Raw genomic sequence first — 15,413 nt, forward strand, 5'->3', positions numbered from 1 at the left:
TTACACATGTATTTTATATCATCACTTTAATTATTTTTTTACTTTTCATTCACCCTTTTCTTTTTTTGAAAACGTTCGTTGATTTTTTTCGGCCCATCAAAATGGAAAAACACAAGCATGTAAAATCATTCTTTTCAAAAGATAAACAAAGTGCCTACTCCACTAGATATAAAAAGGATTCATTCAATTATTCAGCACGTATATAAATCTTATTGGATAAAAATCTAATTATTGGCCTAAAGTAGTGCTTTTAAGGTGCAAATATTTATTTATAAGAGAAGATTATGGAAGTATGTATTATTTCATCTTTTGTTTTTCAAGTTATAGAAATAATTATTGTCCTCATTTTTCCCTTAAAATCACTTGTTATATATGCTTTTAGTACAAATACAAGATGATCAAAGTTTGGGTTCTTGTCATTGTGATGTTCTATAATGGTTTTCCATCAAAAGGGACAAGCAATTGTAATAATGTTACAAGGCCAAGTACAGTTAATGTTGGAGCAATTTTATCTTTTAATTCAACCATTGGAGGAGTGGCTAAAATTGCAATACAAGCAGCAGTAGATGATATAAATTCCAATGCAACCATTCTCAATGGAACTAAGTTTAATATCTCAATGCAGGACACAAAATTCTCCCCCGGATTTCTAGGAATTATTGACTGTAAGTTCTTGTTAAAATCTACTCAAGCATGTTTATCTCCATGACTTTTGATTTCATCACTCGTTTAAAATATTATTGATCATTACCAAAAAAATTTATCTTATTATCAAGTTTTGATTTTTTTTTTCTTTTTGCAAAAATAAGTCATTGATTCTATAAAATTTGTGGATTTTTTTATTAGTCCTTTTTTCCCCTTAATTTCTGTTTATTTGATACTATTAAATGCCTGCTGACTTGAAAAATAAAAATATGATATGGCGGCATTCCCATTTTGATCTATGATATCAGTATTTAATATAAATAAGTGAGTAAAATTAGAAAACTAACACCATAATAGTTAATTTTAACTAATATTACATGATGTTATCAAACAAACTAAATATAAAAACCAACTAAAAATGAGTTTTTTATTGAGTTTGGATTTCGAAAAAAAAAATCAACTAGATAACCAATAAAAAATTAGCCAACATCAACTAATAATTCAAAAACATCCAATACAAATTCATAATTTTTTTTAAAAATTATTCTTTTATTCTTTTTTTCTTCTTCTTTCTTGGTTCCAACACCTCAATTTCACCTACCACACCAGCCATCTTGTTGCCGTCGGCCACCACCACTGACCATCGTTGGCTGCCAGCGACCCTCTTGCGACCATCTCTGATCACCCACCACCGGTTATCATAAATTTAAACTTTAAATCCTAAACTCTCAATATTAAATACTAAACTATAAACCCTAAATACTAAATATAACGAATCTTAAATTTTAAACTATAAATTCTAAATTATAAACATTAATTCTTATATTTTTTATTTCAGTTTTAGATGTTTCTATTATTTCTAATTTTAAATGTTTCCCTTTATTGTAAATTGTTGGCTAAATATAATTGGTTATCAATACTTTTTTTTTAATTGAGTTTTAGATGTTTTTTTTTATTTAAAAGTTTTTTTTCTTTTCTAAATGTTAGCCATGACATTAGTTATGTAAGATTGGCTCTCAATATTTTCTCTAAATAAACTCAGTAAAAACTAAAATTAGCATTTTAAATTTTTTGTCCACATAAAAACCAATTTACAGTGATTATTAGAACATAAAAATTAAAATTTTTTTAGAAATTGTATAATTATTTGAAACTTTTTTTTGTACTAATTTGTAAAATAAGAAATAAATCTAAAACATATCCTAGAACCAAATTGGTCTCTAGAATTGTTGTACTTTTCACAATTCTACATATTTTCTCTCATGAACCATATCTTCTCATCACTACAACAATATGACTATTTTTAAGGATTATTATGTGTCAAAAAAAATTAAAATTTGTCAAAAAAAAAAATAAATTTTGATACTATTTTAACTATGAAAATATGTTGATAAAAGTTTTGTCAAAAATAGTATTTTTAACATATAAGTAATTGTAAAAAAAAGTTTAAATTTTATTTTGATAAATATTGGCCATTAAAAATAATCTGTTAGAAAAATTTGAGAATATATTTTTTGTGATACTTATTAACCGTCAAAAATACTATTTATTTTGACACTTATTGACTATAAAAAATTCTCAACAAAAAGTTTTTAACAAAGAATGATATGAGATCTTGAAACTGAAGAATAAACTGAGATTTTGAAGATGAAAAATAAGTAGTATGATCCCAAACTGAGAACAGTGTGATGCCAAAATTGACGGAGCTCAACGAAAAAAAAAGGAATAATAGAGTATGTTGAAAACAAATGAGTGTCAAAATTGAAGAATAATTTTCTACAATTAAATTATAAATAAAAAAAACATAGAAAATTTGACATTTGTGATATTTGTCAAAAATATATATTAATTTTTATACTTAACTATGACTGTTAAAAAAAATCATGTTAAAATAGCTCTCATTTCTTGTAGGATCATTCACTAGTTATACCATTTTTTTTTAAACATATACATTGCAGCATTAATATTGATGGAGAAAGGCACTGTGGCAATAATTGGTCCACAGTACTCAGAAATGGCACATGTAATCTCACACATTGCAAATGAGATGCAAGTACCTCTCTTATCATTTGCAGCAACAGATCCTACACTCACTTCTCTCCAATTCCCATATTTTGTTAGAACAACACAGAGTGATCTTTATCAAATGTCTGCAGTGGCAGATATTGTTGATCACTTCCAATGGAGAGATGTGATTGCAATCTTCATTGATGATGATCATGGAAGAAATGGGGTTGCTGCATTAGGTGATAAGCTTGCCGAAAAACGTTGCAAGATATCATATAAAGTACCCTTTAGGCCTAATAATAATAACAACATTAGTGAAGAAGAAATAAACAATGCATTATTCAAGATAGCTTTGATGGAATCAAGGGTAATAGTTGTTCATATAGTAGCAGATTTAGGGTTAAAAGTTCTTAAGGTTGCTCAATCACTTAGCATGATGGGGAGTGGTTATGTGTGGATAGCCACTGATTGGCTTTCCACTGTGTTAGATTCAAACCCTTCATTGTCCACAAGTTCAGCCATGAATGACATCCAAGGTGTTATTACCTTGCGCATGTATACACCTGATTCAGAATTGAAGAGAAAATTTGTGTCTAGGTGGAATAATAACCTAACCCTAAAAATGAATCATCAAGAGGGTCCTTTTGGATTGAACACCTTTGGTTTATATGCTTATGACACTGTTTGGGTCATAGCTTATGCTCTTGATGCTTTGTTTTCTGGGGGAAATAATAATAATAATAATAATAACAACAATCATAATATTTTATTCTCAAATGATTCAAGTCTAAACTTGTTAAGGGGTGACTCACTTCATCTTGATACTATGGGGGTGTTTATAAATGGTAGCACATTGCTTCAGAAGATTCTAGAAGTTAATCAAACCGGTTTAACCGGGCGGATGATGTTTGATTTAGATGGAAACTTGTTGAACCCATCATATGAGATCATTAATGTGATTGGAACTGGGGTTAGGAGGATTGGATATTGGTCAGAATCATATGGTCTTCACACTGGTGAAGAAGTTCCAAATGATGGAAATTCAAGTGAAGGGCTTTATGGTGTGATATGGCCTGGCCAAACAACACAAACACCTAGAGGTTGGGTTTTTGCTAGCAATGGAAGACATTTGAGAATTGGAGTGCCACTTAGGGTTAGCTACCATGAGTTTGTGTCAAGAATTGAAGGCACTGACATGTTTGGTGGTTATTGCATTGATGTGTTTTTTGCAGCACTAAATGTGTTGCCTTATACGATTCCATACAAATTTGTTTCTTTTGGTAATGGGAGAACCAATCCCTTGAATTCAGAACTTCTCCATCAGATCACAATTGGTGTAAGTATTATTTTTTCTAGTATTGTAAGAAAATGAAAATTTACGTGTAGATGTCTTTATGTTAATAATTAAAAATAATTAGATAATTTTATATGTTCCACTAAATTATTATCTAAGAATTTTTAATTACTAGCTTCACATACATAACACTATAACATAAGCGTCGAATAACGACAGTTAATTTTAAAAATTACGGTGGTTTAATTTTTGCGGTGGTTTCCAATAACTGTTGGTATAACTGTCGCAAAATAGATAATTTTATTTGCGTCGATTTAAAACTGTCGCTATTTCAATAGTGGGTTTAAAAAATAAAATTGTGGCAATTTTAAAACTACTGCAATTTTAATGAATTTAAAAAAAAATACAAACTGCTGCAATTATATTCATGACATTAACGAAAAAAAAGTTGATAAACTACAATAATTTTTGTCAATTTTTTAATGTAACCTATTTCTTTTACATCATGATTGATTAAATTTGATACTTACATAAAAAAATCCTAAATAGACAGAACTAAAATTATAGGTAATTTCAAAATATTAACCATCATTATGTATTGTAAATTGCATAGTAAAATTAAAGTGTTTTATCTAAAATTTATTATAGATCAATTTAAATTATTTTTTTGGACATGAATGTTATTCTTCCTGAATTGAAAATTCTTCCTTTGTATGGATGTAGGCCTTTGATGCCGTTATTGGGGATATTACTATTACTACAAACAGAAGTAAGATAGTGGATTTCACTCAGCCATATATAGAGTCAGGGTTAGTGGTTGTGGCACCTATCAAGGAATTGAAATCAAGTGCTTGGGCCTTTCTTATACCATTTACTCCAATGATGTGGTTTGTCACAGGAATGCTTTTTCTAATTGTTGGAGTTGTTGTGTGGATTTTAGAGCGGCCCTTTAATGATGACTTTAGAGGACCAATTAGAAGACAATTAGTCACTATTATTTGGTAATTAAATAACTGCCATTTTGAAATTTTATTCAAGAAATTGGAGGTTAAAATATTAAGGAACAAAAATAATTGCTAACATTTGTATATTCTTTTTCTTTGCAGGTTTAGCTTTTCAACTCTAGTTTTCGCACATAGTAAGTTGTCAAAAGTTTCCTTTATCTAGCATTGAAAGATGTTTCACACAATAATGTTTAGGTGGAAACTCAGGTACAGTCGACTTCACGTGAAATTGATAACTGAGAGTCACTAGATGATTTGACTGATTTGACTAAATTTTCATCTAACGATTTTCAATTATCAACTTCACGTGAAGTCAACTGCACCTGAATTTTCACCTAATGTTAAACTAAAACATCTTCTTTTGCATGCAGAAGAGAAAACCGTTAGCACCCTTGGTCGCTTAGTCCTAATCATATGGTTGTTTGTGGTTCTAATACTAAGCTCTAGCTACACTGCAAGCCTAACATCAATTCTCACAGTGGAAAAACTCTCTTCCCCAGTGAAAGGAATTGAAAGCTTAGTGGTCAACAATGACCGAATTGGTATCATGAGTGGCACATATGCTGAAAATTATCTTAGTGAGGTGTTTAACATACATAGATCAAGGCTTGTTCCTTTCAATTCTCTATCTGAATTTGAGAAGGCTTTGAAGGATGGACAAGACAATGGTGGTGTTGCTGCTATCATAGCTGAGCGTGCATACATGGAGTTGTTCCTATCAACTAGATGTCAATTTGGTATTGTTGGCCAAGAATTCACCAAAATGGGATGGGGCTTTGTAAGTGTTTCCATCTTTTTCTCTTATGCTAAAATCAACTTTAATAATTAGGTTATTAGAGATAGAATTATTTACATGTTTTTTCTTATCAGTTTAGACTTTTAGAAAAGTAGTTACATGATATGGTATTAGAATCTCTATGATCGAAAGATTTAGAATTCGATCTTTGTTATCTCCTAAAAGAAAAAAAAGCATAATATATAAAAAAAGAAAAAAAGAAAACCTATACAAAATTCATGCAAGTTCAAAAGAGATTTTTGCTATTAGAATTTTAGAAATATAATCATTAATATATCTTCTCTTATTAAATTAAGTTTTTTAAAAAAATAATTTTATAATACGATTAAAATATACTCAACTTTTTTGAGGTAAAATGATATGGTAGGAATTCAGTGTAGTTAACTTTAAGTTAAGCTGAAAGTTGAGAATCGTTATATGATAATTTAGTTAAATTTGTCAAATTATTTAACGAATTTCAACTATCAATTTCACATGAAGTTAACTGTACCTGAATTTTCACTATGTTCAACTTAGGGGTCGACTTTTTTCAACCAATATCAACCGATTTTTAAAATTACTTTATATAACCTCGATGCATTATTTGAATTTTGTAGGCCTTTCCAAGGGACTCTCCCTTAGCAATTGACATGTCAACAGCTATTCTAAAACTATCAGAGAATGGTGATCTTCAAAGGATTCATGACAAATGGCTAACAAGAAGTGCTTGTAGCTCAGAAGGTGCAAAACAAGGCATTGATAGGCTTGAGACTAAGAGCTTTTGGGGCCTCTTCCTTCTTATTGGCATTGCATGCTTGATTGCCCTCCTTTGCTATCTTATTAGAATGACCTACCGTTTTAGGAGGCACTACTCCAATAGTACCAACCTTGAAGTCCCATCATCATCGTCATGTTCTTCTTGTCTTAAATCATTCTTTTCTTTTGTCAATGAAAAGGAAAAGTAAGAAAATAATATAAAAGGACAAGTACTACTCTTGTCAAATGGTTGTGCATGAACATATAAGCATAGAACATCATTGAGTGGCTCTAGTGTATGTTAGTGTGCATGTTAGAATTGAAATGATACCATCATCTCAAAAAATAATGATTAAAGAATGCATGATCTAAATATATGTTTGTGATAAGACCAAAATGTTTAGTGTATGTACCAAAACATACTCTAAGGGATTAAGTATGATTTTGATTTCTAACGTAGGGGTTAAAAATTAATGTCATTCCTGGCCTTTTTTTCGCAACAAAATGATTTCAAAGGTTCCAGTTTATTTTAAAATCGTCCCTTGCACTAAAAAATAAATTTTTAAGACAAAAGTACCCCTGCTGGTTGCTATTCCTTCATAGCATTCCCGTGAAATCATTTCGCCTTCCCCAAGCAAGCCATTGTTTGAGAAAAGGATTGTAGAGTGTAACGTGTGTGTGTGAAACCCTTCGAAGGCCTTCCTGCGAGGACTGTCCGGTGTTGGTAGCTCGAGCAAGGGTGCCGGAAAATTTCCTGCATTGTTGACTTGGCTTCGTTTCTACAAATAGCCCTTAGCGAGGTAAGCATTTTTTGAATGCAATTTCTCCTTTGTTGATGGACGTAACGGGTGTAGGGTTTAATCTAGGTTGTGCAAACCTGTGTGTAAGACTAGGGTTTGCACTGATTGTTTTTTTTTTGTTAGTTGGTTTACTAACGCCCTGTCTTGATTAATAGGGTTGTTCGGGAAGGAGATGATTCTGTTTAACATGAGGGTGCACCATGGGGGTGCATTCGGATATGAGAACGGTGTGCTCAAGTACTTGAAGGGTCAAGCTACAGTCGTGGAAGACATTGACGGCGATCGGTGGAGTGTGTTTGAGGCATACGAGGAGCTGAAGTAGCTTGGATACTTGAAGTCCACTATCGCCGCATTATGGTACAAAGACCCAACTGTGGATGATTATGAGAGTCACTTAAAGCTATTGAAAGGTGACACAGAGGCAATTGAAATGTGTACCATAGCAGGAAAGAGAGCCTTTGTTGATCTGTTTGTGGTGCATGAGGTTGGGGATGCCGAGGAATTTTCGAAAGTCGGTTATCTGGACGTGGGGGAGAAACTGGAGGCGTTGACAGTGAGGAACCTATAGGTGGTGGTCTGGAGGTAGTGGTGTTTGAAGGGAACGAACAAAAGACTGGTGGAGTTGGGGTTGTGGCTGAAGTCGAATGCCAGAATAAGGACGGTGGAATGGAATTAGGCCAAGAGGGACAGGGGGATAGTGACCATGATAATAGTGGTGACAGTGATGACCCAACATACTTGCCATCTAATAAAGAGGAAAATAGTGTCGAAGACATCCACTTCACTGACAGTGAGGAGGTTTATGACTATGAAAGTGGATTTGGTGAAGATAATTCTGTGCTGAAGGACTCTAATGTGGAGAAGGGCAAAAGGGTTGTGACAAGTGATTTGGATGATGAGGAAGCAGTCGACAGTGATGAATTAGAGCAGGACCATATCATTGGAGGAAAAAAGTCGGGGGCTGATGATGCAAAGGAGGCTGCCGAGACTGAGGGGCAGAGGTTTTCAGTGCATAAATCTCAAAAGGATATGGGAAAGTACCAATAGATGATGGGCACATTGTATGAATCTCGACAAGAGTTTAAGGACACAGTGGCGGCCTATGCAGTCCAGATAGCTAGGAACATTAAATTCAAGAAGTGTGACTTGGTGAGGGTCCGGGCTGTTTGTCAGAAAGGCTGCCCCTTTTGGTTATATGCACACAGGGTCGATGAGGAATCCACTTGGCAACTAAGAAGCATGAATCTCTAACATACTTGCATGCAGACACATCATGTTGGAATTATGCATAGCAAGTGGTTGGGTACCCAGTTTAAATGCTGTCCTAGTAGAGGAAAGAGAGAAACCTATTATGACCATGTTAGAGGATATTAGGGTGTATATGATGACTAGATGGGCTGCAAATAGGGAAAGGGTTCTGAATTATCAAGGAAACATTATGCCAATGATTAGGAAAAAATTAGAGAAATGGGCAAGCTTAGCTAGGGACTGGAGGTCATACTGGTCAGCTACTAGTAAGTACGAAGTTATGTATGGTCTAGATAAATACATTGTGGATTTGGCTGCTGGTGACTGTTCTTGCAGGAAATGGCAAATGAGTGGGATTCCTTGTCCTCATGCCATCAGCTGTATCACCTTCAAGGGCCTTGATTTGGAATCCTATGTGGACGATTGCTACAAGAAGGAAGCCTACCTAAGGTGCTATTGGGAGGTCATACATCCTGTTAAAGGCCCGGACCTATGGGAGAGGACTCAATATGATGATGTCATCCCACCTCCATACAGGAGGCCAAGCCACAGACCTGTGAAGAAGAGGAAGCGAGGGTCTGTAGATGAAGACAACAGAAGCCAGACTCATCTGTCACGGAGGGGTCAAGTCCAAAGGTGCTCCAACTGTGGTGCAATGGGACACAAGAAGAATGGCTGCACCAAACTTAAGAAGAGGGTTTATGACATCCTGTTCTAGGGTTTACTTACTATGATGCTTGCTATAAATTTAACTACTTTGATATGTATGTAACTGTCTCTGTGATTTTTATTTTATTTATAGGCCCAATCTTCAACCAAAAGAGGGAAGAGGGATACACCTAAGCTGGCACCTGGTCAAACAGTTTGGGGAGGGAGAAAGAGGAAGACTACACCATCACCAACCAACCTGCTAGCAGCTCAGCCCAGAAAATCAAACCTAAGGCCCAAGAAAAGTGCAGGCCGGCCCACCACACCAACACCTCAGCCCAAGAAAGCTTTCACTCAGCCCAATATCCAAGTCCACCACAAGAACAAGGCTGCAGCTGCTGCAACCTCTACCAGCAACAAACAACCCCTGAGCTAGCTATCTGAGAGGAAGAGACATTTTTTCTGTCATTCAAAGCAGTGCACCTCATGTCCCTCTGCAGAAGCTGAAGTTGATGGCCAAATTACCTCCATCTCAGTAGGAAAATCTTTAAGATTTGCATGTCAAGTTTTTGTTAATTATGTCTTAGTACTTTGCAAACAATGTTTGTATTTTAGTATTGTCTATTTAGTTTCAGAACATTACTTTAGTTACAATGGTTTCATTACTGTATTTTGGTATTAAGTGTCTCAGGACACTGTTGTTGAGTGTTGCTTCTCTGTACTTCGTTACACTGTCAGGACATCCACTATATTTTGGTATTAGGCCTGTGGAGGCAAACAGTTAATTTGTGTTTATTTTAACTTCTCATCAAATGAAATATGCCATTAGTTAATTACTGAATTTTTAGGTACTGTATTCAATGCTTTTGTGCTTTACTCAGGAACTACATTTAAATTACAAATGAACACAACTTCACCATTAACCAAGGTCACATTTTGGGCAACATCAAATAGCACTTTCCTTCATTAATTCAAACAGATTCAAATATGTTACACCCCTAAACCATTGTAACATCACAAAATACCCTCAAACTCTACCTCTACATCACAACAAATCTCATAACATTCCCTACCTAATCATCTATAACTTAGGTGCATTCCATTTGGGTGCTTTAAGTTATATTGATTCTGCAGCAATAAGAACAAAAACCCCACCCAGCTAGCAATACATAGAGCAGCTACAACCCAAAGTTTCGTTTCCACCTCCTTCAATCTTGTCTTTAATTTCGTTATCTTCCTCATAGTTCTTGCAATTTCAACCTCTTGCTGAGCACCTCCAGGTTCTGGATCTGCCCATTTGAAGAAATTACAGCCATCCTGAACCTGATAGAAGCCACAGAGACATATCAACAAATCCCAAATTCTCAGACTCACAATCGCAAAATAGGAACAATACCGTACCTCATAGTATACGCAACCCCAAAATCTTCGTCCCGGGTTATCCTTCGTGGATGAAGTTCGAAAAATAGACCTCTAACCATGCCCGCAGAGCAACTCCTTTGCAGGTGAACGAAATTGTGAAGCTCTTGAATTCTGGGAAGCCATGGACACTGTCTACCGAACCCTAGCGCTGCTACTCCCCATCGACCTTCAGCAGAAGACGCTGCCGTTGAACAGCTTAGGCACTTCATCTTCATTCACTTTCAATATTTACATATTTATTATTTTCTTTATTGCTTTTATTATTATTTATATTAATTAATATTATCATTTTCTGATAAAACGGTCGTAACGGAAGTTAACGACCGCAGGGGTAAAATCGTCTGAGAAACGATTTTAAAACAAACTGGAATCTTTAGAATCATTTTGTTGCGAAAAAAAGGCCAAGAACGAAATTGATTTTTGACCCCTACATTAAGGACCAAATCATACTTAACCCTACTCTAAGTCAACGTGCACTAACATATACTATTTTTGTAATTTTGTTACCTTGGTACCAATATTGTTTTTTTATGTAAACTATCCAAATCTAAATCTAAACCATAGACGAGTCCGTTATTATAATTTAATGTATATTATGTAATAATTCCAAATTTATATTTTGTGATAAGCACAAAATGTTTAAATATTATTGCATGTGGAGTTCATAACAACTTGTGTTAGAATTTAGTTTATTGGATTTAATTAATTATTATACAGATCTATATCTTATTATTATACTATGCTAATGTTGAATATCAGATTAGAGATATAGGCTGTATATAAGTTATTCTGAGATATAGGCTTTATATAAGTTATTCTGTTTTGATATAGTTTCTGTTTTTAGATATCTGATTCTGTTGTATCTCCTAGTATTAAGGAATTTTATTTCTGTATATATATATATATATATATATATATATATCCAAAACACAATCCTTGTCTCACTTCATTCGTGTATTTGAAGTTGGTATCAGAGCGGGTTCCGACCCGGCTCTGGTTTCTATTTGTTTTTCTTTTTTTTCGGCTGCCATCTCTTAGTCGTGTTCCCTTTTTCCACCAGCTGACACTATCAGCTGTGTCTCTTCGTCAGAAACCATTTTCTGGCCAAAACCTTGTCAAACATCAGACCCATTCCGAAGCAACCGCAGAATCAGAACCGGAAAGCCAAGTTCAGCCTGTCCCCAAAATTTCACCGCCGTCAACCGCCGCACGCGCCGACACGCGCCACCCCTTTTCCTGCGCGTGGTCCTCATGCGCCTCCGCTCCAGATGCACGTGAACGTCACGCTCCACTGCCCAGGCTTTTTCCGGCCCTTGTTTCCCTTCTGCAAGTGTTTTCCAGCCATTTCTGAGTGTCTGCCATCATGTCTTCTGAGGTAACCCCCGACACCAACTCCAATGGTGGCAAACCGGCTGTTCTAACATCTGTTGTTTCTAGAACCACTACAATGACCTCTGAAAATTTGATGGGTGCCAAAAATTACCTTTCTTGGGCTGATTCTGTAGAACTTTGGTTCATGGGCCAAGGCTATGAAGACCACCTTACTAAATCTGTTGATTATGTTCGTGCCGCTGACAAAACCACTTGGAAGAAGATTGATGCCCAGCTATGTAACCTTATGTGGCAGACCATTGATCCACCAAAGCTGACTATGTTTCGAGCTTACAAAACTTGTAAAAAGGAGTGGGACCGTGCTAAAGCTTTATACACTAATGACATTGCAAGACTTTACCATGTTGCTAAGAAGCTGTGTAGTTTACAACTTCAAGGAACTGATATGGAATCTTATGTTGGGACTGTGGAAGCTGTCAAGGAAAAGTTTTCGACTCTCCTTCCCTATGTGTCTAATGCTAATGACCATCATGCTCAACAGGAAAAGCTGTTTTTGGTACTTACGTTACTTGGGTTGCCAGCTGAACTTGAATCTCTTCGGCAACAAATATTGGGCACCTCACCCGTTCCTTCCCTTGAGGATGTATTTGCACAACTCTTGCAATCTGGCCCCTCTCTTGAGACCCATACTTTCGACCAAACTGCATTGGCATCCCAATCTTCTTCTCAAGTGTCCTTTCAAGTGCCCACTCGCGGCGGCCGTGGGGGTCGTGGTAATCGTACTCGCCTTAGTTGTACCTATTGCCATAGGATTGGTCGTACTCAGGATAAATGTTATGCTCTCCATGGTCGTCCTACCAAGGTAGCTAATGGTTTCCAAACTAATGAGCCATCTGACGTTCACTCTGCCGCACAACCACAAGGGATATTTGTCTCTGGCAATGATTATGATGAGTTTCTCAAGTACCAAGCTTCAAAGCAGGCATCTACTCTCGTTGCTTTAGTGGCCCACTCTGGTAATTCTGTTGCTTGTATCTCTCATTCCTCTTCTCTTGGACCATGGGTCCTTGACTCAGGTGCTTCTGATCACATCTCTGGTACTTCTTCTGTCCTCTCTAAACTTGAACACCCTACATTTCTTCCTTCTATCACTTTGGCTGATGGTTCTAAAATTGGTGCTAAGGAAATAGGTCAAGCTACTCCTCTTCCTACATTACCTTTGAAATCTGTTCTTTACATGCCCAATTGTCCTTTCAATTTGATTTCTATTAGCCAACTTACTCGTTCTCTTAATTGTTCTGTTACCTTTTTTGCTGACTCTGTCATTGTGCAGGATCGAGGGACGAGACAGACGATTAGTACAGGATGTGAGTCTCAAGGACTGTATCGGCTTGCCCTACCCACTACTACTGTGTATTTTGTTGCTGCTGTTGAGTCTCCGGACGTGGTCCATTGTCGCCTGAGACATCCCAGCCTCTCGAAGTTACAAGCTATGGTCCCGAGTTTATCTCGTCTTACTATCTTAGAGTGTCAAACTTGTCATTTAGGTAAACATGTTTGTAGTTCTTTTTCAAGTCGTGTCAATACACTAGCTGCGTCTCCCTTTTCTGTTATTCATTCTGATGTATGGGGACCTAGTCGTGTTACTTCTCATTCTGGTTTTCGTTATTTTGTCACCTTTATTGATGACTTTTCTCGTTGCACTTGGTTATATTTAATGAAGGACAGATCTGAATTATTTGCACATTTCAAGTCTTTCTGTTCTGAAATTCGAAACCAATTCAAAACTTCAATTAAAATTTTACGAAGTGATAATTCTTGTGAGTATTTTTCAGCACCCTTTTCGTCTTACTTGTCCTCCCAAGGCATTCTACATCAAACGTCTTGTCCCCATACCCCTCAACAGAATGGTGTGGCTGAGCATAAACATCGTCACTTGATTGAAACTGCTCGCACTCTTCTTCTCCATACTCACGTTCCCCTTAAGTTTTGGGGTGAGGCTGTTCTGACTGCATGTTATTTAATTAATGTATGCCTTCTTCTGTTTTGCAAAATCAAGTTCCTCATTCCATTTTATTTCCTCATGAGCACATTTTTTCTCTTCCACTACGAGTCTTCGGTTGTACTTGTTTCATCCATGATCTTACCCCAGGCAAAGACAAGTTAACTGCTCGCTCTATCAAATGTATTTTCTTAGGGTACACTCGATTTCAAAAGGGTTATCGTTGTTATTCTCCAACTCTTAATCGTTTCTTCGTGTCTGCCGATATCACTTTTCTTGAGAATACCCCTTTTTTTCTCCGCACTCGACATCACTTCACCTTCCATTACGGAGGTGCTTCCTGTTCCTTACTTAGATGGGCCTCCTATTCCCACAAAACCTCTCCAGGTTTATCATGCCGCCCACGGCCTGCAGTCCAAGATAACTCATCTCCTGAACCCGTGGTTTAACCGTCCTTGGATCATTCTTCGGGAGTTAGCAGTAGTCCTCCTATTGCTCTCAGACAAGGCACTCGTTCCACCCGTAATCATAATCCTATTTATAATTTTCTTAGTTACCATTGTTTATCATCTTCGCACTATGCTTTTACCTCCTCTTTGTCTTCTGTTTCTATACCCAAAACAACAGCAGAAGCTCTTTCACATCCAGGGTGGCGCCAGGCTATGATTGAGGAGATGTCTGCCTTACATTCTACTGGTACTTGGGATCTTGTTCCATTGCCACCAGACAAATCTACTGTGGGTTGTCGTTGGATCTATACTATTAAGGTCGGCTCAGACGGAACCATTGATCGATTAAAAGCCCGCCTTGTGGCTAAAGGCTACACTCAAATCTTTGGTTTGGACTATGGTGATACCTTCTCTCCTGTTGCGAAGATGGCCTCTGTTCGTCTTTTTCTTTCTATGGCTGCCATTCGCCATTGGCCTCTTCATCAACTTGATATTAAAAATGCTTTCTTACATGGTGATCTTGAGGAGGAAGTATACATGGAGCAACCTCCCGGGTTTGTTGCTCAGGGGGAGTCTTCCGGTTTAGCATGTCATTTACGCCGATCTTTATATGGATTGAAACAATCCCCTCGAGCTTGGTTTAGTCGCTTTAGTGCTGTTATTTCTCAATTTGGCATGATTCAGAGTGAAGCAGATCATTCAGTTTTCTCCCGTCATTCTTCCTCCACGACCTCCATATATCTTGTTGTTTATGTGGATGATATTGTCATTACTGGAGATGATCATGAGGGAATCACTCAGTTAAAACAGCACTTGTTTGATCACTTTCAGACTAAGGATATGAGGAAGTTAAAATATTTTCTAGAAATTGAAGTGGCACAATCTAATGCTGGGATATGTATCTCACAGAGAAAATATGCGCTGGATATTCTTGAAGAAACTGGATTTCTAGACCTGTAGATACACCAATGGATCCCAACAAAAAACTTAGTCCATATCAAGGAGACCCTCTTGCAGATCCTGGTAGATAT

At 36.4% G+C, this 15,413-nt stretch overlaps 1 protein-coding gene across 1 annotated transcript; it reads left to right on the plus strand.

Annotated features, from left to right (window-relative positions):
• Positions 1–285: 285 nt before the first annotated feature.
• LOC112797337 (glutamate receptor 3.6-like) lies at positions 286–10,014 on the plus strand. Its single transcript, XM_029288840.2, has 7 exons — positions 286–665; positions 2,604–3,988; positions 4,670–4,947; positions 5,053–5,084; positions 5,322–5,728; positions 6,343–7,281; positions 7,437–10,014. Exons 1-6 carry the CDS (start codon positions 395–397, stop codon positions 6,688–6,690), a joined length of 2,721 nt encoding a protein of 906 aa, XP_029144673.2. The 5' UTR covers positions 286–394; the 3' UTR covers positions 6,691–7,281; positions 7,437–10,014.
• The last annotated feature ends 5,399 nt before the right edge of the window (positions 10,015–15,413 follow it).

The sequence above is a fragment of the Arachis hypogaea genome, chromosome 1 (genome assembly GCF_003086295.3).
Source record: "Arachis hypogaea cultivar Tifrunner chromosome 1, arahy.Tifrunner.gnm2.J5K5, whole genome shotgun sequence".
NCBI classification, from domain to species: domain Eukaryota; kingdom Viridiplantae; phylum Streptophyta; class Magnoliopsida; order Fabales; family Fabaceae; genus Arachis; species Arachis hypogaea.